A 25,044-nucleotide genomic window follows, 5' to 3' on the forward strand; every position below is an offset into this window, starting at 1 on the left:
ATATTTGGCGTGATGATATGTTGAGTGTAGGGAGGTGGATTGTGTATTGGAAGGAGTGTAGTTATTGCTGTGTGCGAAGTTAACATATTGCATAGAATAGAATCTAATCGCTTTGATTTATCGATATACTTTCGAATAGTTATATGAGAATTATCTTGTAATCAAGGGGTTTTGGGTTCGATTACTGATACATACTCATTTTAGCAGGCAGAGATTTGTATTTTTAACTGTAAACTTTGTCAGTAATCTATCGGCTAAAATTTGATAATTTTGCCAGTACTATCTCTACGAACCAAAGCGTGTAGTGTCTCAAAAGGTTTCGATAAGTCCACTTTGCATAATTTTGGTGAACCCCCAGCAAAATTATGCACGAGCCGCGCCTGCCATTGGGGAAAGATATTTAGAGAAAGGAAAGGAGGTGTTTGTAGTATTTGTAGACCTGGAGAAAGCCTTTGATAGAGTGAATTGGGTTAAACTTTTAGAAATTCTGAAGAAAATTCGTGTAGATTGGAAGGAGAGTAGACTTCTAAGCAACTTATACATGAATCAACGAGTTGAAGACGATATGATAGAAGGTTGTGAAATTGGAAGAGGAGTACGACAAGAATGCTGTCTATCGCCTACTTTGTTTAATATATATTTAGAAGATATAGTGAAAAATTGTTTCCAGGGCACAGGAGGTGTCAAATTGGGAGGAAGAAGAATAAACTGCATAAGATTTGCTGATGACATGGCATTATTCGCTGAGGATGAAAGAAGCATAAATAGTATGTTAGAAGAGTTAAACAGCAGCTGTGAGCAGTATGGGATGAAGATTAATGTAAAGAAGACAAAGGCAATGGTTATAGGTCGAAAACCAAAGAATATTAATGTGAGAGCAAACAGTGAAAGAAACCAGCAAGTGGATATCTTCAAGTACCTCGAATGCATTATAAGCAGTGACATGAGCTGCAACCAAGAAGTGAAAATGAGAATCGCAGTAGCAAAAGAAGATTTTAATAGAAGAAGAAACCTGCCAATTAGGCAGAAAACAATGAGTGAATGAATGAATATAATATTCCCTCCCAGTTACATAATATGCATGTCACAGCAATTGCAAAAAAATATTGAGAAAGATGTAATTCGTTTGTCTTTACTAGTGACATTCCTGCACCAAAGAAATGAACGAATGATCTGATTGATATTAATTGTATCATTTTGAATTTGTTTTTAAGTCCATTTTATGCACAAAGAGATTAATCGAGACTGGACCTGTAGTTTAATGTGGCGTCCGAACCACTGAGCAACGGGCTTTCACGGGTATCGTGGACCCCTTGATTACATAGTTACGACTGTACCACTACGCCATCGGGGAAATCCCATTTGATTTTGGGTTCATTATATTCTCAGATAGAGTAATCGGGACGGAACGCGCAGTTTAAAGTGGATTCGTATCACTGTGCACGTGCCTTCACTGGGGATCGAAATAGGAATTGCAAAACCTTGATTGCAAGGCAACAACGGAGTTACTATTACACTGCTACATCCTATTATACGTAAGTAGTGGTACTTGTGCTATAACCAGGACCACTTACAAGTGTAGGAAAGGCGAGGCTATTTGATTGAACAATCAGATTTGCTTATACTTGAAACAAAGCCAAGAGGGGGGCCTATACCCCAATTTTTCAGGTGTGATATGCTCTGATTTTTAAGAAATTCTGAATTTCTAGTGTAGGAAAGGCGAGGGCCCACAATCTGATTTGCTTGCACTTGAAACAAAGCCAAGAGAGGCCTATACCCTAATTCTTCAGGTATGGAGGTTCGGGTTTAAGTCCTCATAAAATGTGAAGCCTCCTCTGAAGGCAAAATGATAATATTGTTGCCTTGTAAACAAAAGGTTCTGGGTTCGAGTCCTGATAGATTGAAATACATGTGGCAAAAATAAAATCTCCACAAGTGAGATTTTGAGAATAATTACTGCTACTTGATATACAACTCCCAGATCTGAAAACCTTCTTTCTCCTCTGATCAGACAAATTCGGCCATGTGTGTAAAAGCTATATCTGTGTGATTGTTGTTTATAAACTTGTCAAAAATATGGCTTTTTTGTATGAAAATATGCAATCCTGAATACAATTCTGGTTTTGTCTTGTTCTGTTAATATAAACACAAGTAAGACTTACAGAATATTTATTGCACAGTTCAAAATCCAATTTTGAATTGTATTTAGTTGATATAGAGATGAGGTTTTAAACCTGGTGAAGTGTGTTGTACATCAGCAAAACTATCACCAAAACCTAGTTACTGCTGTTGTTTAGGTATAAAAGCACCAGCTCAGCTATTAACTGCTGAACCCAACTGATATTTTTATTAAGTATAAAATTTTGAATTGAAGCCCAGAAAATTTTATATAATAAACAACAAAAAAAAATGTCAAAACAAAAATATTGCAATCGGTGTAATAAAAATATATCTAGTTCTCATTGGGCTAGGCATTGCCGTATTTGTAAGCCTAGGAAATGCAGAAAGGCCATGAAAATGTGTCCAAGATGCCATAAAATATTAAGCAAGGCATATTACAAATGGCATAAGTGTAATTCTTATGTACAGTCATCAATATTGCCCCCACAACCATCTACATCTGGTCTGAAAAGGAAGCATGAAACACCTGTTAATGCTGGACCTGCAAAGCAGCCACGCTATAAGCCCATCCATAGCAGTTTTAATGCCCAACTTAGGGATTATCGGTTTGTATCAGAGCCAAGATGTGGTATTGAGAATTTTTTGAACAGTGTAAAACCTGATCTGCAGGCAATTCTAAATGCGCAAAATGGCTCTTATAAGCTGTCCCTCAAATTGTTTACACAATATAAGAAACCAAATGGCACAAAATTTACACAGCCCCACATGACAGAAACTGTACCGGTATATTCAAATGCAAATTCAGATACAATAATAAACAGTTTAATAGATCAATTGAACATTAAACACTCTGAATTTGAGGCAAAAGAGTCTGGATGGAGCCTATGCGGCTCTTCACACAGGCTCTATGTTAATATTTCTGAATTCAGCCCATTACAAGGTTCTACATATTTGCCATTACCTATCAATATTAAAAACAAAACAGCCGTGGTTAATATAAAAAATACCGACCAGAAATGCTTTTTGTGGTGTATATTAGCTGCTTTGTTTCCAGTTGTAAGGCATCCTGAGAGAATAACTTATTACAAACAACATGAACATCTTTTTGACGATGCAATGGAGGGTTTAGAATATCCAATGTCTGTTCAGAATATTGATAAATTTGAAAAAAGGGCCAGGGATATGAATGGCAAACAATTATCTATTAATGTATATATTTGTTCCACTGGTCGTGATAATTGCTTGATAGATCCTCTCAGAATCAGTACATTTCATGATGAATCTGTTATTCCAATTAATCTGCTCTTAATTGAAGGGGATGGCACAAATCATTACACTCTGATACATAATCTTGAAGCTTTAGTCAGAACACAATTAGACAAATCTAATAGAATATTTAGAATATGCGGAAGATGTTTAACTGTACTTGATGGTAGAAAAACAGTGAATGGGGTTTGTAAAGTGAGTGCAGAAATTGCCAAAAACAGGTTAATTGAGCATCTGAAATATTGTGGCAATCATAAACCTGTTCATATGGTGATGCCAATGCCAAGTGAAAATTGCAAATTCAAAAAGTTTGAAGCCTTGTTGGAACACCCAGCATATATTGTCTGTGATTTTGAATCAAATCTCAAATCTCTTGCATTTTGTAGCCCAGATCCTGAAGAATCATCTATTACACCATACCAGCTACATGAACCTTCCAGCTTTTGTTATGTGGTTGTACAGGATGGTGTTGTTACCAAAATAGATTCATACATGGGGCCAGATGCCATCAAAATATTTGCACATAAAATAGAAAATGAGTGCTGTGACATAGCATCTAACATCTTATTAAAATCAAAACCCATGTTGCCTTTAACAGAGAAACAGATTGAAGATTTCAACAATGCAGAAAAATGCCCACTATGTGATTGTGAATTTTCAGATACAAATATCAAAGTGCATCACCATTCTCATACAGATGGTCGATATAAACAGGCCCTGTGTAATAGCTGTAATATTAAGATCAAGAGACCAAGATTTGTCTCCATATTTTGTCATGGAGCATCCAATTATGATTTCCATCATCTAATCAGATACGAGGGGTTTGACAAACAGAATTTAAATATTTTAGCTGAAAATGATGAGAAATATATATCTATTAGCAAAACAATTAAAGTTAATGGAACTCCTATTCACATAAGATTTCTTGATTCTTACAGATTTTTATCTGATAGCCTGGCTACACTGGCCACTCAATTATCTGATGGTGAATTCAAAATCACACGTGCAGTGTTTCCAAATCAGGACCTGAAATTAATTAGGCGGAAGGGTGTATATCCTTATGACTATGTCACAGATTTTTCTAAATTTGATGAGTGTTCCCTGCCACCACAAGAAGAGTTTTACAGCAAAATCAGAGGATCTGGAATCACTGATGAGGATTATCACCATGCCCAATTGGTGTGGGACAATTTCGAATGCAAGACATTTGGTGATTATCACATGGCTTATTTGAAACTTGATGTGACCATCTCAGCAGATATAATGCAGGCATTCAGAAAATTTTGTATGCAAAATTATGGACTGGACCCAGTGTATTTTTACAGTGCCCCGGGCCTAGCATGGTCTGCAATGTTTTTAAACACCAAAAAGCAATTGGATCTGATCCAAGATCAAGATATGTATCTGTTTATGGAGCAAGGTATAAGAGGAGGTATGGTGCAATGTTCTCAGAGATATGCCAGAGCAAATAACAAATATATGCCTGATTATAATCCAGCACGGCCATCAAATTATATATTGTATGTGGATGCAAACAGCCTCTATGGTCATGCCATGATGCAGAAACTGCCATATGCAGGGCTTGAATGGGTCGAAGATTTTAATATTGAAGATCTTCAGGGTTTTGATGACAGAGAACATGGCCTGTTCTTAGAGGTTGATTTGACAATTCCAGATCATTTACACAACAAATTTTCTGATCTGCCCCCAATTCCCGAGGTTCAGTGCTCACCTGGCTCTAAACAGAAGAAGCTCATGATGACACTGGAGGCAAAACAGGGCTATGTCATATATTACAAGAACCTCCAGTTCCTGATGCATCATGGTGTTCAAGTAACCAAACTTGGAAAAGTTTTGAGGTTCAGGCACTCAGAATGGTTGAAGCCATACATTGATACAAACACGGAGCTTCGAACATCTGCAAAGAGCGAATTTGATAAGACCTTGTTTAAATTGATGGTAAATTCTGTATATGGCAAAACAATTGAAAATGTCAGAAAACATACCGATGTTAAAATAATTACTGACCCCAGCCTGAGTAAAAAATTGGTTGCAAAGCCTAATTTCAATTACAGAAGAATTTATGATGAAGATATGGCACTTTTCAACATGAAAAAAACAAGGATTAAGTTTGATAAACCTATTTATGTAGGGGCTGCAATATTGGAATTGTCCAAATTACATATGTTAACATTGTATTATGATGTGCTGAAACCTTTTTATGGTGATAATGTAAAACTGATGTACATGGACACGGATAGTTTTATTCTTGATATTCAAACAGAAGATGTTTATAAAGATATGACCCAGCCTGAATTGTTTCAATACTTTGATACCAGTGAACATAAAGAGATTCAACAACACCACAACAAAAAAGTGCCCGGCAAGTTAAAAGATGAGACACTTGGTGATGTTATTGTGGAATTTGCTGGGTTAAGTGCCAAGATGTACAGTTTTAAAACATGTAATGCTGTTGTCAAAAAAGCCAAGGGCATTGGCAAAGTAGCTGTGGAAAAAGAGCTTAAATTTGAAGATTACAAAAATTGCCTCAAATCCCAGAGCTTAATCAGAACATCAGAATCCAGAATCCAGAGTGTGGATCACTTATTGACTTCAAATGTTGTAAGAAAAGTGGCTCTGGACCCACATGATGATAAGAGATGCATTTTATCATGTGGCATACATACTCTACCATGGGGTCATTGTGATTTGAAAAATGGCAATCAATGCCCAATTACAGAGCATGATTTGAAATAAATAAACATGCCTATGAACTTATTTGGGTTTAAAAAACGGGCTGTTATGGACCTGCCAACCCCACAAGCCTCTCCTGATATAATATCTAAACTGAGTGGCTTGTTAATTATTCATCTGAACAGCATACTTACAGATATTGATGATGAAACAGGCAAAACATTGTACATATTTAACAATAATTTAAATCATTACCAATTACCTGTAGGTGGGCAATTGCAATTTATTACAACTCCTGAGGGTGATGTTAAAATTTCAGTAGGGAAAAATATTTACAGAATTAAGCACTCAAACATGGTTTCTGGCACTGTTTATACTGTTTCTGCTGGTGACTGCTTATATATTGAGGTCCCTGGATCTTATGATAAGCTTATACCCTTTTTTATAGAATTAAGAATCAGGTATTCTATAATAAATAACTACTAAACAAAATGCCTAATGATATTTTTGGCCATACAAGACATGAAGATCACAGTGATGAGATTCTGATGCTTGATGTCAGAGTCAAGAAATTAAGAACTGATTTACAAGCTTTACAAACTACACTCAATGCCAGTCTTCAATTAGAAATTACAAATTTACAATCACAATGCATGGACCCTCTTCTTAAAATTGATTCTGAACTTAAATTATTGCTTCAGAAATATACTGACCTGGCGACATTAGATAATTTTCAAAGTTTGGAAGAGGCTGTAGCAGCTCTTCAAGCCAAATTTAAGACCCAGGCCACCAGCTCTGAGCAATTGAAACAGCAATTGGAAGAGCAGATAAATAATGTCCAGACACAGCTCCAAACAATTGTCAAAAGCATAAAATCACAAGAAGATTTTGATCTTGTGATTTCCACTCTAAAGGAACAGATTCAGTCACTCCAAATACCTAATCTGGACCCCTTGAACAATGCCATAGCCGAGGTTAAAGAAAAAATTGAGACACTTGAAAATTTTATGAACAACTTGCCATCTTCTGATGCTTTAAATGCAATAACTCGGAGTGTGGCAAATATTAAGCTGCAACTTGAAACATACGAAGATTTTGGAAAAATTCAAAGTTCCATAACCCATCTTGAAGGTACAATAGCAGCAGTGCAAAGTGATTTGGCAAATGTACTTGAATCCAGATTGCCTGGGATTGTAGATACCCTTGTCAGTGTCCAGCACCAAATCACAAAGCTTGAAAACCTCAACACTGAATCTGAACTATCTCATTTTCATCACTTGATAGATGATATCCAAACAAAACTTGAAATTTTACAACAATCCACACCTTCTCAGGCAGATATAGCCCTGCTCCAAAATGCTATGCAAAATGTGGCCGATGCTTCTGAATTAAACAATGTAAAATTGGCACTTGAATTTTTGCAAAATACAATATCAAATCTGCCTACATCACAGGAACTTAAAAATATTAAGAGAGCAGTGAATAGGATATTGAAATCAGAAGATATCAAGAATATCCAAGCAGAGATCAAACATCTCACTCAGACAGTGGCCACTCTACCAACCAATCAACATATTAATGAACTGCATGCCCTGTTTGAGGATATCAGAAGGCAGGTCCATGATCTTACTGCTCAAAATTCAAAATTGGCAGTTGTTGAAAATTTGCAACAAATTGTAGCTAATATCAAGCAACAGCTAGGGACCATGGAATCCAATCAAGCAAATGCTCTGTCTGTTTTTGCCACCCAGCTTCAAGATATTGTGCAACAATACAAGAAACTTGCTGTGGACATAAGAATCAAGCCGGGGCACGATGAGATTGTTAGGACTATCAATGAGCACCTTGAATCTGTAACAAGCAGATTGCTCACAGCAGAAAAAGAAATAACAGGCATAATCGAGAATCCAAAACATTCAGTAATTCTTGAATTGTACAGCATCCCCAACAAAGAATATGATTCTCCATTTACACCAGGTGGCAAAATATATATGCTGTCCCCTGCACAATTTTATTACCAATTTTTTGTTGGGGGCACATTGAGACCAATCAAGATCAAATATTGGCTTCAACCACAGGCACACCACTACCCCACCTTATCAATAACAAATGCTGATAACAAAGTGAAAATCAGCAGTGTAGAATTGGAGGATTTTACAGACCCCAATACATTAGAAACAGCCTATACTGAAGATGATGGCTCTCTGGAATTTAAAATACAGATAGGGGACAAATTATATTTAGAAAATCCTGCAGTCTCAGCTGCTGAACACCCCATAGTTGCAATATTCTTGTTTACATATTATGTCTAGAAAAATTATTGTTGATGAATTACACAGACAGGCCAGACATAATTTTAAGAGACTCCCAGTAGTCACAAAGGGCATAGACGATTTATGGCAAAGCGACTTGGTTGAGTTAGCAAGTGGACAGTTGAAAAACTTAGACAAAATCAACAAGGGCCACAAGTATCTACTCACTGTAATAGATACATTTTCAAAATTTGCCTGGGCTGTGCCACTCAAATCCAAGACTGGAACATGTGTTACAGAAGCCTTCAGGACAATCATCAATCAGAGTGGAAGATCCCCGCGCTATTTGCAAACAGATAATGGCAAAGAATTTTATAATTCAGTGTTTCAACAATTTATTAAAAGCCAGGCAATAAAACATTATTCGAGTTACAGTGATCTCAAGGCCTCAATTGTAGAGAGATTCAACAGAACCTTAAAAAATCTTATGTATAAACAATTTACACTGCAGGGTAATTATAAATGGATTAATATTCTTCCAGAACTTCTACATAAATATAACAATTCTCTCCATTCCACAATCAACATGAAACCCTCTGAAGTAATAAGCTCATCTGATGAGCAAAAATTGATCAGCACTGTTTATTATCCTAGATATCAGCCAACAGCAAAAAAACCCAAATACAGGGTAGGGGATCAAGTAAGAATTAGTAAATATAAGCACTTATTCAAGAGAGGCTTTACAAGAAACTGGAGCAGTGAATTATTTACAGTGGTTCAGGTTAAACCTGGGACCCTTAACACATATATAATAAAGGATCACCGAGGAGAAATTCTCAAAGGCAGGTTCTATGAACAAGAGCTCAGCAAAACTAAACAGCCTGACACCTATCTCATAGAAAAAATCATCCGCAGAAAAGGCAACAAGTTACTTGTCAAATGGCTGGGTCATCCGGAAAACAGCTGGATCGATGCAAACAAAATAATAATATGAGCACCTGGGATGTTATAAAGAGGCTGCCAGAACCTGAACAACAGAATAAGAGAAATGGCAAATTGTTACCTGATAATATTAGGTGTCTTATTGTTGGGCCATCTGCTTGTGGTAAAACTACACTAATGGTTGATAATTTTTTATTGGCACCCAACTGGTTAGACTGGAAAAACAGGCACTTGTATATCTTCTCTAAGAGCTTGGAACAATTAAAATATCAGCAGCTGATGAAGCTATATGATGGATTGGATATTGCCACTTTTGAACCAGATGTTCAGCCACTTCATGAATGTCTCGATAATTCTGTTGTTGTGTTTGATGACATTATATTGGATAATCAAAACAAGGTTAGAAACTTCTTTACACAGGGCCGACACAAAAACATTGATTGCTTCTACCTGGCACAGACTTTTTCAAAAATACCCAAGCAGCTGATCCGAGACAACAGCAATTTTATATGTATATTTCATCAAGACCATACCAACCTCAAACACATACATGATGAATATGTAGGTGGGGACCTGAGCTACAATGATTTTTCCAAGTTTTGCAGCAGGTGCTGGAACCAAGACAGTTATGGGTTTGTCACAATTGATATGACAAGAACACCCAATAGTGGCAAATACAGAAATAAAATCAACAATTTTTTAGACGTTGAGACGTATATAAATAACCATGAAAAGGCCAATCATTGATGATCTTAAGTTAAGAGATTATCTTGTAAAAAGATTTAAGGGATGGAAATCAGAGAACCGAGGAATTTATGAAAAACACAAACAAACAGAACAGCCTGTAATTGATGCTATTAATAATTTAGGTAAGAATATCAAAACTGTTACAGAGCAAAATCAAAATTTGATCACAGAACTTGTACCTGTAGCTGCAAGGAACATATTAGATTATCCATTCACCCCACTTTCAAGTATTCACACACCTAGTCCTATTGCTCCTAGAAGAATTGAAGCTACTCAGGATCCTATTGAATTGGGGCTTCTTGCTCAAAAATATTTAACCACACCTAAAGACAATAAAGATGAGGTTTTTGGCTTATATGCTGACACAGAGCAGGATGGCAGCATCATACATAGAATTGGCAATTTCAGAGTAACATTTATGGGAGATGATATAATTGTATATTCAGAATCTCGACTTGGAGAAAAAGGTGCTTTTGTTAAGTACCCCGGCACACCTGGATTATGGGAACTCATGACTAGGAAAAGGCCTGGCAGCTATACAGATCAAGATTATGAGGATTACAAAGAAATATTAATAAAATCAGATGCTCTATACCAGAACAATGATCCCACACAAAAAAGAGTCAAGTCGAGCAGTGGAGCAAAATACAACAATTTAATCAAGCCCATATGGTCTCAAATCAAGACTGGCAGTGGAATCAAACAATACAACACCCTGCCTAAAGAATTTGTGTGGGTTGATGATGTCAGGAAACTTGTAGATAGGTTATTGGTGATAGCTGGGGAGGAAAATGCTGGGAACCACATTTTTTACAATGAAAAGGTTGGAATTATGGACATGATAAGCACCAAATTGTCTAATTTTATAGTGAATGACACTAAGGGGATTGGATATCTCATAAAAATTATTAATACTCTACCACCTAAATTTTGGAATATTTCTGAGGGTCGGGGCCTTGTTAATGACATTATAAACAAGCTGCCATTTGAACTACACATTCCAGGCTATCAGTATTGTGGTCCAGGCACAAAATTGGATCATAGATTAAACAGAGGTGATCCTGGTGTTAATCCCTTAGATGCTGCTTGTAGAGACCATGATATTGCATACAACACACATTCTGATCTTGACAAGAGACATGTTGCAGACAAGAAATTAGAAGAGGCTGCATTTGGCAGATTTGTAAGCAAAGATGCTTCTTTGAGTGAAAAAATTGCAGCATTGGGAACCACCATAGCTATGAGCACCAAACAAAAATTGGGGTGGGGGCTGTGAATATGTATATAATAAACCTACAATGAAGGCCAAGGGTGTTATGTATCAAATACCTTATGCAGGTCTCAAATCTCTTAAAACTATTGACAGTCTCTTAACAAAAAAGCAACGCAAGAAAAAAAATTCTTGTATTGCTAAGGGGCATGGTATGAAATTGTTGCTCAGCACCCCCCAATTAAAAAAATTACAGCAATCAAGAAAAAAATCACATGTGGGGGGATTTATATTTACCATCCCTGCCATCTTAGCTGCTCTCGGGGCTGTTGGGAGCTTGGCCGGGGGATCAGCCGCCATAGCAAAAACAGTAATAGATGCCAAGAAAAATAGGGCAGAATTAGATGAGCAGAAGCGCCATAACCTGGCAATGGAGAAACAAGGCAAAGGTGTTAAGAGAGCCATGAATAAGTTTAAAAAAAACAAGAGCCGCTTACAAACCAAGATATTGAAGCTTTAATCAAGCCATTGGGCATCAAACATTTTAGAGGTGTGTACATGTCTGATTCTTTACCAGAACAGCCACTCAACAAAGAGTGTGGCATTGTTAATTTGGATGAGTACAAAAATCAGGGCACTCACTGGATTTGTTATCTTAAATATTTAAAAAATGAGGCATTTGTGTTTGATTCATTTGGAGGTGTTCCACCTGAAAATTTAATAAAATATTTAAATTCAGCTAATCTTTATTACAATAATGCCCGTGTTCAAAACTTCAAAGATGTTAATTGCGGACATTTGTGTTTATCTGTTCTTAGATACATGTCTCAAATAAATAAACCATCAATTGAAGATTTTCAAAAAGCCTTGTGGTATCTGAAACATCATGGGGGTATTCCATCTCACCAGCCAAAATTCAATATTGAAACTCAAATTGCATGATGACATAGTGTATCCCAAAACAATAGCTCTCAGGGCATTTTATGGCATGTACCTAATCCCCAATATTACACACCACAACAATACAATTGCAGTAGGGGATGAAAAAATTGTCATCACTCCAGGGCAATATAATCTATCCACTCTAAATGCTCAATTACCCAGAGGTGTAGTGTTAAGTCAAAATTCTGTCACTCACAGAGTAGAGATTGTATCTGCCACAGAAACAGTAAATCTGGGTACAATAGGAGAGCTGTTAGGATTTGAGAACAACACAAAACTTGAACCGGGCATCAAACACACTGCTATGAATATACCTAAATTCTTAGCCATAGAGACTCTAAATATTCACTGTAATGTGGCTGAGGGTATGATCACCAAATCAAATGGCATAGGCTCTCACAAACAAACCGGCATTATTGCAACATTCAAGCCTAATTCTGAATTTATGGAGCCAATCATCTACAATCCATCCCCAACATTATATTTTCCTGTGTGCCACAATAGAATAGATTACATTGAATTGATGGTCACTAATGAAAAAGAAGAATTAGTTGATTTTGCTGGAGCCACAACAACTGCAATCATAGAGATTAATATTTAAATAAAAATACATACAATGGAAAATATTGAGAGTTATGAGCTACAATCATTCCCCCCAAACAGGAGGACATTTGCAAATTTAAATCAACCCAACACAGAGGTTGAGGTTGATCTTGATGTAGGGGATGGATTTATACACCCCCACAGAGCAGATTTATACATTAAATTTGATGTTGTAAAGCTCGATGGAACAGATTATCCGGCAAATTCAAATATAAGATTGGTAGATAATTTTGTGCCGCATCTATTCTCTGAAATTGAGATCAGAAAGCATGGCGTTGTTATAAACAGAGTGGATTATCCCGGAATTACCTCCACAGCTTTGGCCACATTAAAATTATCCAAAACCGAGGCTTCATACTACAAAATAGGCGGATTTGAAGCTGGTGATAAGATATTATCTAAGAACCACACAGTGCTGTTCCCGATGCGCCTGTTGCCAGGATTCTTCTCAGATTACAAAGATATTATGTGGAAGGGTGGGTTAAGAATTACATTTAGAAGAGCTGCAAATGATAACAATGCCTTGATGAGGTACAGCACAATAAACTCTACAGGAGAAGCTCTGCCTAATACCCTACCAGATGCAGGCAAATGCATTATTCAGACTATGGAATTAAGAATCCCTGTTGTTGAGTATGAGGCCAGTTATGCTCTTAAATACAAAGCAGATATAATAAAAAATCCACAGATTCCTCTACAATTTTATACATATCAATGTGTACAGAAGCCCGCAACTGGTACATATTATGAGTTTGATGCCACAAATTCATTCTCCAGTATTCAATATGACATGCCTGATTTTGTAGTGGTATTGTTTCAGACTGGAAGACACAACAATCAGGAAAAAAATTCAAGCAAATTTGATAGCTGCAACATCAAGAACATATATCTTAAAAATGGCAGAAATGAGGTTTTTCCTAGAGAAAATTACAATTTAGACATGTCCAAGGATGATTTCCTCAAATTATATGAGGCTTTTTCGGCTTTCAAGAGAGTCACTACAGGCAATACTGACATGTACTACACACCTGATGAATTCAAAGCACAGAGACCTATGTTTGTAATTAACACTTCAAAAAGAAAACAGGTTGTGGTGAGTGACAGAACAAATATTAAAATTATCTGTGAATTCCACGAGGCTTTACCTGATGACACCATATGTAGTGTTATTCTCATAGGAGAAAAATCATATGTTTATGATGTAAGAAATGAGAGAGTCACAGAGCAGTTCTAGAAGATATTTGCTCTATTATCCTGTTGTACAACACACAAACCTCAACTGTATATCAGCTAGCAGTGAATATCTTATGTGTAGGCAGTTGTATGTATTTCAATCTTATACAGGACTCGAACCCAAAGCCCCTGATTACAATGCCACAATATTAACACGTCTCCAAATGGAATATGCCCACATTTTACTGGGTTCTGAAGACCTTGATACAGACAAAATTGGATTTTGTTTCTGTCATAATATTCTCCAAGTCTTGCCTAGGCACATATTATCAGAACAGAATTGCTTTCAACATGAAGATGGGGCAGTTCATTGCCTCTATGTCATTGTTACATTTTCCCCTGTTGCACGGAAAGATTAATGGCCCCTTCAGTGAATCGTACAGAAAAATCATTAATGTTCCGTTCTAGCGTGTAGATTTTATCTTTTGCGTGCTGGCAAGAGCAGAACATTAGTCTTTTGATAGATTAATATCAATTCATGCATTTCCGAGCTATAATTACTTACCCCAAGCAATGGAATTGATCAGAACTATGGACAATATGCCAAAACAATTATAATAGCAGTTAGTGGCTGAGCTGGTGATCCCCAAATATAAAATAATTTTGCTCTGTTGTATAACACTTTTTACCAGGGTTTCAGATCTGGGGGCTATCAAGTAGCAGTAATTATTCTCAAAATCTCACTTGTAGAGATTTTATTTTGCCACATGTATTTCAATCTATCAGGACTCGAACCGAGAGCCTTTTGTTTACAAGGCAACAATATTATCATTTTGCCTTCAGAGGAGGCTTCACATTTTATGAGGACTTAAACCCGAACCTCCACACCTGAAAAATTGGGGTATAGGCCCCTTTTGCCATTGTTTTAAGTATGGGTAAATCTATCTGTTGAGCTCTCGCCTTTCCTACACTAGAAATTCTGAATTTCTTAAAAATCAGAGCATATCACACCTAAAAAATTGAGGTATAGGCCCCTCCTGGCTTTGTTTCAAGTATAAGCAAATCTGATTGTTCAATCAAATAGCCTCGCCTTTCCTACACTTGTAAGTGGTCCTGGTTATAGCACAAGTACCACTACTTACGTACATACATGTCCCCTCGTACACACACACACACACACACACACACACATATGAATATGTATGTTCATGCTTACAGCACATGCTGTGCCCCAAGCAAAATTTATTATCCGCCTGTGGGCATCCTTATGCAAATTATCCTAGCTGGGGGATGTTTGAAAAATTTCTTAACGGGGGGATATCCACCAACTTTGAACACTGGTCATACATACTATGAGGAATCCCTCCTCCCTTCCCTTCTTGAGTATCTATGCGATAGGAGGCTGGTGAGCCCAAGAGCTATCAGAGTTAAGCTAGCATTAATGATTGCACAGATTTAAATCAAGGTTGATGTTACATGGCATGGCAGTTGTCAGGCACGTATTTAAAAAAAATATTTGGGGGAAGGGGTCCGTACCTAGTATCGCAGAAATAATGATAATATATAAATGTTTAAAATAAAATAATTATATTCAATTAAAATGATATTGATAAAAATAAATAGGGATATGTAAATTAATAATGTATTGCTATTATAATATTAGGCGCATCCAGAAAGTAAGTTTTCCTGGGGTCTTGCACAAAAAGGAAACATTATTTCATTCAATGATTTATTGCCACAGATACAGCACTTGTCCAGTTACTTGTCAACATAATTCTCGCCGGAATTCAGGCACTTGTCATAGCATGGGACCAACTTCTGTATACCTGCGTCGTAGAAGTCCGCCGCCTGGGCGCCGAACCACTGTGTGACAGCCGTCTGAACCTCTTCGTCGATGTGAAAATGTTGACCGGACAGGAACTTTTTCAGCGAGATCCGGGCTGTACGATGGATGATCGAACACCTCCCAACCGAACCTGTCCAGAAGGGCTGCCGTGCGCCTAGCCATATGCGGCTTCGCATTGTCGTGGAGCAAGATCACCCCGGCACTGAGCTTACCGCGTCGCTTATTCTGAATGGCTCGTCGCAATGTCCCCAGTGTTTCACAGTAACTGTTAGCGTTCACAGTCTCACCTCTGTACAGAAACCCGACAAGCAGAATGGCTTGTCTGTACCAGAACACCGTGCACCTCACTTTTCGCGCCGACACAGTCTGTTTGAACTTCGTCCTGCATGGAGATCCACTGTGACGCCAATGCATGGACTGCTGCTTGCTTTCTGGAGTGCTGTATGCAACCCACGTTTTATCACCTGTGATGAACCGGTTGAGAAAATCGTCATAATCATGGTAACACTGCAGAAATGTCAGTGCCGTGCCCATGCATTTTCCTTTGTGTTCGGGCGTCAGTTGTTTTGGCGCCCACCAGGCACACAATTTCCTTAACAAGAGGCGTTTCGTAACAATGTCGTGCAACAACGACCAAGAAATCTGCGGGAAATGGCTGCTGAGTTCCGTGATCGTGACGCGACGGTCCTCCAATATGCGCTGCTGCACCAGCACCACAAACTCGTCCATTGGGCTCGTCGTCATGCACATTTTGCTGGCCTTCAGTAAATGTCCTGCACCAACGATGCACCATCTGCTTGCTCATGATGTCTGGCCCATACACCTGACACAGCTGACAATGAATTTCGATCGGTTGTATGTTTTGTGCGTTCAAGAACTTGATCACCGAACGAACCTCGCACGCGGCGGGAGATGGAATAAGAGCCGCCATGTTTCATCGCTGCCGCGACGCTACTGAGGACTTTCGGGAGGCGTCTTCTAGGACATTCACTAGCCAGGGCATGTGCCTCTCACGCATGCGCAAAACGGGTTTCCATACGCATGGCCTGCCACCTGTGGGCGAGTGGGAAACTTACTTTCTGAATGCGCCTAATATGAATAGGTAAAAATACTATTAAGAATAGAGATATAAAAGCATGTATTCATTATCTAGCGGTGTAGTTAAGGTCGATAAAATTTGCATGAAATCAACTGTCCTGACATGGAAATCAGTGCCAAATAGATAAAAAATTGAATATTTATTAAGTAAAAACAAAGAAGATCTGGTTGACAAATTCAGATAAATATCTTTGGTTGTCATTTCAAAGTTCAGCAGAATTAAGTAACTCAAGATTATACAGCAAATGCTAAACATGTATATACTTTCATTATTTAATATTAGTACTTGGTTAATATGGTGAGGGGCGGGGGGGGGGAGGGTCCAGACTCTTGGGCCTTGCCCTTAAATATGTCCTTGCCAGTGCTGTAGGATAGTTTTGTCTCTAGAGTCTCGTAATAAAATAATTATCTTGTTATGCATCAAAGGAGTATTGTACTATGATAGCTTTTGTTTAGACAGATGCACATCAAATTAATGTTAAATAATTATAAAAAAAGCTAAATATTTACTGCCTTCAAATAAGTTCGGTGGAAATCAGTAAATACCCCTCGAACAAATGTTAACGTATATTTTCATTTATAATATTTGTACTTGGTATGTCTTTCGGTGGGGGTTCGGACCCCCTGGACTTCCCCTAAATACGTCCTTGGCAGTTGTACACATTTCTTCCTGGGGACTGTGACTATAGCTGTGGCATAGATAGAATTTTTGTTTGTGAGGAGTCAAACATTTGATAAAAAATAAGTGTGTTGTGAAAGAAAACTAGTAGGGAAATAAAAAAATTGTAATGCAGTATAATTTAAAAATGAATGTTGATTGTGACTAATGTATTCACAAAATACTATTCTTGTCGAGTATCTTACAAACTCAATTAACACTTCTTCTAAAGTTCTCATAATTAGCTATCTCAAGCGTTGGAAGGGGGTGGTGAACTTGCAAGAGTATAGTACCCACCCCCAACCACAAAAATGTATGCAAGGCATCCCACACCGACATGTTTGTGACTGAATGGAGTGACGTCTAGATGTTTGCCACATCTGCAAATGTAGACACATTTCTGCATCTGGAAATGGACATTTATTAAGGTAAAGTTATCCTTAAAAATAAATTCTCGAGGTGATGTGATAGCACCACGCTCCGGCTGCTATTACCCCTAAGTGGTGTCCGCAGGTGCTCATTGATAAAAGCCTGTTCGGCGAAAGGACAAACTTCAAAATTCTTATTTTTATCTTTTCCGTCGAAAGCCAGGGAGGGCCACATGAACCGCTGAACCAATCGGCTTGATCCAGTTGCCATGGTGAGGGGAAATTATTATGGTATTCTGCGTTGCCAAATTTTTCGTTTGGAATCGTTTTCGAAACAGGTGGCACCCTCAACAAGGCCAAGCACGGCGAAGCCTAATGGTTGTCGCCGTGTAGCAAGCGAATGGGTCTTCGATTCCCTGCCTCTCCCTGAAATGCGAGCGAATGCTACATGTTCACAGCAAAAGGTGTCGTGAACGACTGGACAACAATCAGGCGTGTAGCGACACCGCTTTTCCTCCCTTCAAACTCCCAAACTGGAGGCGAAAAGTCTGGGTTTCCTGAAGTTTATCCATTGGCCGGACTGACTTTTATTATTATTATTATTTTTAGAGGTGAACATCAGAGCCGTTCTTTGCAGGGTGTGAAAAATTCCCACCTAAGATCACCCACCCCGGGTCTCCGCGTTGCAGTCAGACACCCTACCGACTACCGGTTCGACTTTTGATCTCACCACAGAAGTTCCCGAGTTCTAATTACGGCGTAGTCATTATGTTCTTTTTGTGTCCATCAGTTTCATCCGATCATCACTCATCCTCATCGTCGCGATTTGTAGAAACCAAAAACCAAAAAACAAATAGTCGTATGAGAACCAGAGGAACCAAACTCCGAAAATGCGGGTTTTCCTTGAAATAAATTCATCTGAAGAGCTCTACTGGAGTCAGACCGACATAAGCTCCTCTTCCAATTGGCAGCATTAAGGTCGAGTCAGATACGAGTATCTCCAATTAACTGACTCTTTATAAAAGTCAGACATATTCATAAGAATACATTATTTCCTCTCTCCTGTAAATGTGATAGATTGGAGTTCGAGTTACGTCTCTCCGGTTCTCACACGACGAAATACAAAATACACCATGTTACTTACATGGGCGTCGGGAAGGGGGGGACCTGTTTGACCCCCGGAAATTGTCACCGTTCATATCAAGTTACAAAAATCAGAAAGCGTGTTGTTTTTATTGTTATTAATGCAAATAAAGTTCAGTTAGGTATTATTCGAACAGAATAACAAAGTAAAAAGACGTTGAAACGAAAAAAAAGGAGTTTAAAATACATTACAATTTAAACGAAAGAAGGAATGGTTTCAAAATTTTCAAAATTTCAAAATTTGTGTTTTATGTGAAAGGTCGCATATCATAAACACTATGGCTAAAATTTCCCCCTAACTCTTCAAGCCTTTTTCAGCGAGGCGTGTAAAAGTTAATAAGAAAATAGGATAGCTATGCATTTCAGTACACTAACTATGAAATTCAAAATAATAACAGTTGCGCTTGATTTTCACTCATCTAATGGATCGACTACAAAATTCTCCCAAAGGATATAAAAGTAATAATAATTTGAAATAAATTTTATTTTTAATTATTTTGTAATAGCAATCATAAGCATGATGATAATTATTGTAATTATGTGTACTATTCAAGTTTTCTCAATGGCTTGACCCCCCTTACAAAAATTTCTGCCGACGCCCATGGGTATTCAATTTAGTGTTTGGTAATATTTAAAAATGTTTCGAGACTTTTGAATAACCCTGTATTTTTCTTTCCTTTCCAGGGTGAGAAGTTTCTGGTGCTGAAGAAGAGGTATCGGATAGGAGAACCCTCCAGTCCAACGTCATCCTACTCCTCCACATCCCCAATGTCCTCAGCCCCTTCGACGCCCCTGCCCACCACGGCGTTCCCTGCCCTCTACGACCCTCCGCAAGCACCATCCCCGCCGCGTCAGCCTCCACCCTATCGCCCGCCACCACCACCCGGTGCATCGCACTCACCCTCTCCTCCGATGCAAATGTCACCGGCGAAGGCACCCATGTCCAGGAGCGAGTCCAGGTCTTCTTTGCCGGAAGGTGGCGCGGACGTCGCCGATGGCCGCCAAAAGTCACCCGAAGCGGATAACTTGGTGTCTCCCAATCCTCCACCTGTGCCCCCGAGGCGGAAGAACAGCGATAAGCATAGACAAGAAAACAAGGAGAATGTACAGGGTGATACCTACAAGAGAACCAAGACAGAAGTGGAGAAGGGCAAAGAGGTAAGGAATGTTGATCAGCTTTGACCTCATGGGTAAAGTGTTACACACTTCAACCAGTGACGTGCACAGAATTTTCGAATGGTGGGGTTACGTATACTTTTTTAGGAATACTGCATCCAAGGGGATGGGTTTTGACGAAGTACATATTTAGGGGGTTCCAGGTGCTCCGGACCTTCGAAAGTTCTAGTTATGTTAAGTACTAAAATTAAATAATGAAAATATACTTGTTGTTTAATCGAGGGTTATTTATTTCCACCGAACTAATTGGAAGACAAGGATTATATTGGGATCATACGACTTTGAATGACAGTACCAAAGAAGATTTATGCAAGATCTAGTACTACTTGGAATAAAATGCATAAAATATTACCAGAAACTTTATTTTCCTCAACTGAACCCAACATTCTTACTTGATATTCAATAAATATTCAATTCTTTATCTCTTTTGAACTTAATTTATTTGCCAGGGCAGTTGTTTTTACAAATTTTGCCAACCTTACTAATTTATTATAATTGTAATTATTTAAATTTAAACATTATTATTATTAGACACTTGGTTCGCAACCCCCCGCCCACCAACCCCCCTTTCTGGCACGCCACTGTCTTCAATTCCATTGAGTGTGTCACTTTAAATGAACTTCTGATGTAGCAACTAGAGCCCGGATTTCTAGTCACTAAAATTGCCCAAATTGACACACAGAAAGGCACTAAAATGTTGAGAATAGACACTACAAATAACAATTGATTGATTTTTAGAGTATGGGCATATTAGCACAATTTTTAGCTATTTTTGACCTTCATACAGTATGGGGATATGGCCGTTAACTATAACAAAATCAAGGGAAGGCCCTTAATAAGAAAGTGAAAAAGAAAGTTTCTGTTAAAATCTATCTTGTTCATTTTTTTAAATTAATTCGTTCTTTCATTACTTAACTAAAGCTATACTGTCTCAGAGAAATAAAATCTCCTTACCTAGGTTAATAACAGGCTGTAAAGGGACACGCAGCACACACAAGGACAAAAACAGTTCAACACAACCCCACAAAACATTATCCTGGCCTTAGGTTCAGGCGCCAGAGCCTTGTTGGCCTGCAAGAAGCAGTAACCATGGTGTACTACATGCAAGTGTGGTTTGACATACGAGGGGAGTGAAAAGTTTTGAGCCTCACAGGGAAGGGGTGTTTGAGCTACAGTTTCTCATTATGATTTATCTACATAATCACATAATATCTATAATCACCCCCCAGATCAATGCACTTATGCATTCTGTGCTGCAATTTATTTACAGCCATCTGGTAGAATGATTTGTTCTGAGTCTCGCACCTCTGAATGACTGCCTTCGTCCGTGGGGAAGTGACGTCCTCGAAGTGAATTCTTCATAGCAGGGAAAATATGAAAATCTGACAGGGGCAGGTCGGGGGAATAAGGTGGATGTGGAAGTGCGGTGACCAAAGGAGCCTGTGCAGTGAGACCTTGCCGACAGAGGTACCGAATCACGGCCCTGTCAGCCACTCCCTTCTGTGACACTTCATTCATTTTCAACCTGACAAAAGCATAGAAGAAAGCATATCAATTTCATAAAAGTTCGCACAGAGTGTCCTAAAACTCAAACGTTACATCCTCCAAAATTTTAACTACCTACCATCACTCCTTCCATGTGAGGTTCAAAACTCTTCACTCTCCCCTCGTATAATAGGCATTCCATTTCAATGTTGCGAATATTGGAATATAATTACCTCACTCCAAATTCAATACGTTCATAACGTTAACAGCTGTTATTTCATATTGCATAATAATTATATAATTTTCAGTTTAGTGGAAACAGTAGCTGTACATTATGTATTAATTTCAAAACAGAAGAAAATTAAATATAAATAACCGTTCTAACCTCAAATGATGGGACATTCACAAAGGTCTTGTGAGGATGAATTCTTTTTTTTCTTCTAGTTGCCACCTACTACACACATTGAAGCTGATATAATGGTGATGATCGATTTTTATTCTCGTGCTTATTGAATATTTATCGTTAAGTTGTAGTAGTCAAAAGGAGAGAAGACACCTTCCTGTGGTCCCTGAAACGAGCTGTGGGAAAACTTAAACAAAAACACACTTTTCACAACGTTACTTTGTCTTCCCTTTGAAACATTTTTTACTTTGTCTTTCCTTTGAAACATTTTATGCATTTATAAGCACTAATATCTAAAATGGGCACTAATGGTCGAAATATCCAATTGTAGGCACTATGGAATTTACATATGATGATTGTGTACATGAAATGTACTTGTATATTGGAAGCAGACGAATCTGAACTCAGGAACAAAGTAGGTATATAGGAGAATATCTGAGCTCTAGTAATTACATATACTCTTTAATACACTTTTGTTTTGGAGTATTTACGACTTTTTCCAAGGGAAGGAGAGGGAGGAGAGCGTGAAGCTTTCTGTTGCCTTCCATACACTTCACTATGCCATTATGGTAGTCAGGCACGTAGCCTGGGAAGGGGGGGGGGGGGCTAAGGCAAAGCCTGTGATGGTCTGAGTGCATTGCTTTGTAAGCACATGCGGACATGATCAGAGGTTTTGGCATGATTTGTTTGTATGTAATTGTTCATAGCATATTTCCAATAACTAAGTCATATGTTTAACATTTGCATTAGAGAAGAACAGTCCAAATGTCACATGTGAATGTCATGCTGCTTTTGTCTCTTCAGTCCACATAGTCTCGCACTTCTTCCTTTGTTAACTTTTAATGTCAATATGTTACTAATACCTTTAGAATTTTAGAACACATGGAGCTAATTTTTAATTGTAGATGTTTCATTCCATATTTAAGGGCTTCCCTGATGGCGTAGTGGTAACGTTGTCGCCTTGTAATCAAGGGGTCCCGGATTCGATACCTGGTGGAGGCACATAGCACAGTGGTTCGGATCCTACTTTAAACTGCAGGTCTAGTCCCGATTAACCTTTCTGTGCATAGAGTGGACTTAGAACAAGAAATCAATCAATCAATTATTCCATATTTAGCACACAAGATGTAGACAATGAATATTGAAATGATGTGAAAGAGAAACAAGCATACATTTCTGGTTACTTTTATTGTAAAGAACTGAAAAAGTTGCTTACACAATGTTTTCCAACTTACACACGAACAGCTGTAGTGGCTGGTATTCCATTTGACACCATGTGTACTGCAGTTCTTTTATACAAGACATTCACGACTGACACTTTTGTGGAGTAACCTTTATCCTTAATATGTCCCCAGAAGTAGATATCCAAGTAATAAGGAGCCTCCCCGATGGCATAGTGGTAGTGTCGTCACCTTGTAATCAAAGGGTTCCAGATTCGATACCAGGTGGAGGTGGTTCGGATCCCACTTTAAACTGTAGGTCCAGTCCGATTAGCCTTACTGTGCATAAAGTGGACACCAACTCAATCAAACCAAGTAATAAGGACTCATATCACACTACAACTTGTGGTTTTCTTCTGTGCAGGTACCATTGACAACACCCCCGCACACACACTGTTAAAGTTACCGCAAAATTTACATTGTTCCACCATTAAAATTTAACACCTTTCCTTTTAATTTACAAGAATAGGGTGGATACCTCTTCTTGGGCATAGGCACATTCATGTGGTCATCTCTGTACTAAGGCTAGAATGACAAGTACACATGATGTCAGTAACACGTGGAATATTAAAACGCACACACACACTCATACCTTCTATAGGTGTAGGCATAGTACAGCATTATGGCATACAAGAACGAACTTTCAAATTTATATTTGAATATTATGTCATGCATAAGGATACATATTAATTACAGTAGTGTACACCATGATTGAGTCATTAACATTACATTAAGCATGGTTAACTACACAATAATATAAATAGACGGTCAAGGTAGTTGGATGACAGCGGAAATTGACGGTCTTGAACCGTTATTTCTCCAGACAACTTTTTGCAGTGCTTGATTCTCTAAAATGAAAGAAGAAGAAGAAAAGAACACTAACCTCAGCGTATACTGGAGCAAAGAGAAACCACCTTGTTCCATCACCTGGTTTTTAAGACTAGGTATTACAACACTGAGAGTTCTTTGTGTACATCTTGCATTTGTTAGAGATGACCAGTGGGCATATTAAGAAGAGTGAGGATTAAAACTGGTGCAGTTGTATCACAATAAGTTTGGAGAGTATTACTAATCCTTGTAAATAATTCTATAACAAGTAATGCGTTTATACATCGATGTACAAGCATTAAACGTAGCCCGTTTTCTATTTTCTCTTGTAGACAAATATCACTCTATCCAAACTTGTACTACAAGGGAACAGTAGCGTACTGAGCACTTAAGTAAGATGGGATGTGATTTTTTTTTAGCTTTAATTTTCATACAAAGACATTGCGTAAATGTGTTGGATAAAACCCTTCTATGAACTTCTCCTGGAAACACCACCTCAGTGTAAAGGGATTAGCCAAGACATAATATCGTCATCATTGTAATGTGCATAGGCATGGTATCGAGAGGAGACTTGGCAGCTTCTCCATCTTGTTTCGAGTTGTAAATGACTGTCTCAGTTTCGAGTGTACCAATATATGATATAAACAACATTTGCAGCATATGGCCACACAAACTTTCACAGTGTATAGAGGTCGTTAAGGCAAACAACTTTTCGTAGTTTTTTTTTTCAGTTTGGCTCAGTACCATCTAGTGGCGTAGCGAAGTTTCCTGCCCCCCCCCCCCCCCTGCAACTAAAACATTTTTTGCCACCTGCAGAAAATTGTCACACTAGCTAAACATATCTAAATTAATCTGAAGCACATAACAGG

The 25,044-nt window shown here is 38.2% G+C and overlaps 1 protein-coding gene across 1 annotated transcript in view; it reads left to right on the plus strand.

The window, feature by feature from the left end:
• Window positions 1–25,044, plus strand: part of LOC146005463 (uncharacterized) — a 121,559-nt gene that overhangs the window by 26,008 nt on the left and 70,507 nt on the right. Inside the window, exon 3 of the mRNA XM_083144706.1 lies at window positions 19,748–20,221. Coding sequence (XP_083000832.1) covers window positions 19,748–20,221 — 474 coding nt within the window. The remainder of the gene's footprint in view (window positions 1–19,747; window positions 20,222–25,044) is intronic.

This window comes from Lepisma saccharinum, chromosome 23 (genome assembly GCF_977018435.1).
Source record: "Lepisma saccharinum chromosome 23, izLepSacc3.1, whole genome shotgun sequence".
In the NCBI taxonomy this organism is placed as follows: Eukaryota; Metazoa; Arthropoda; class Insecta; order Zygentoma; family Lepismatidae; genus Lepisma; species Lepisma saccharinum.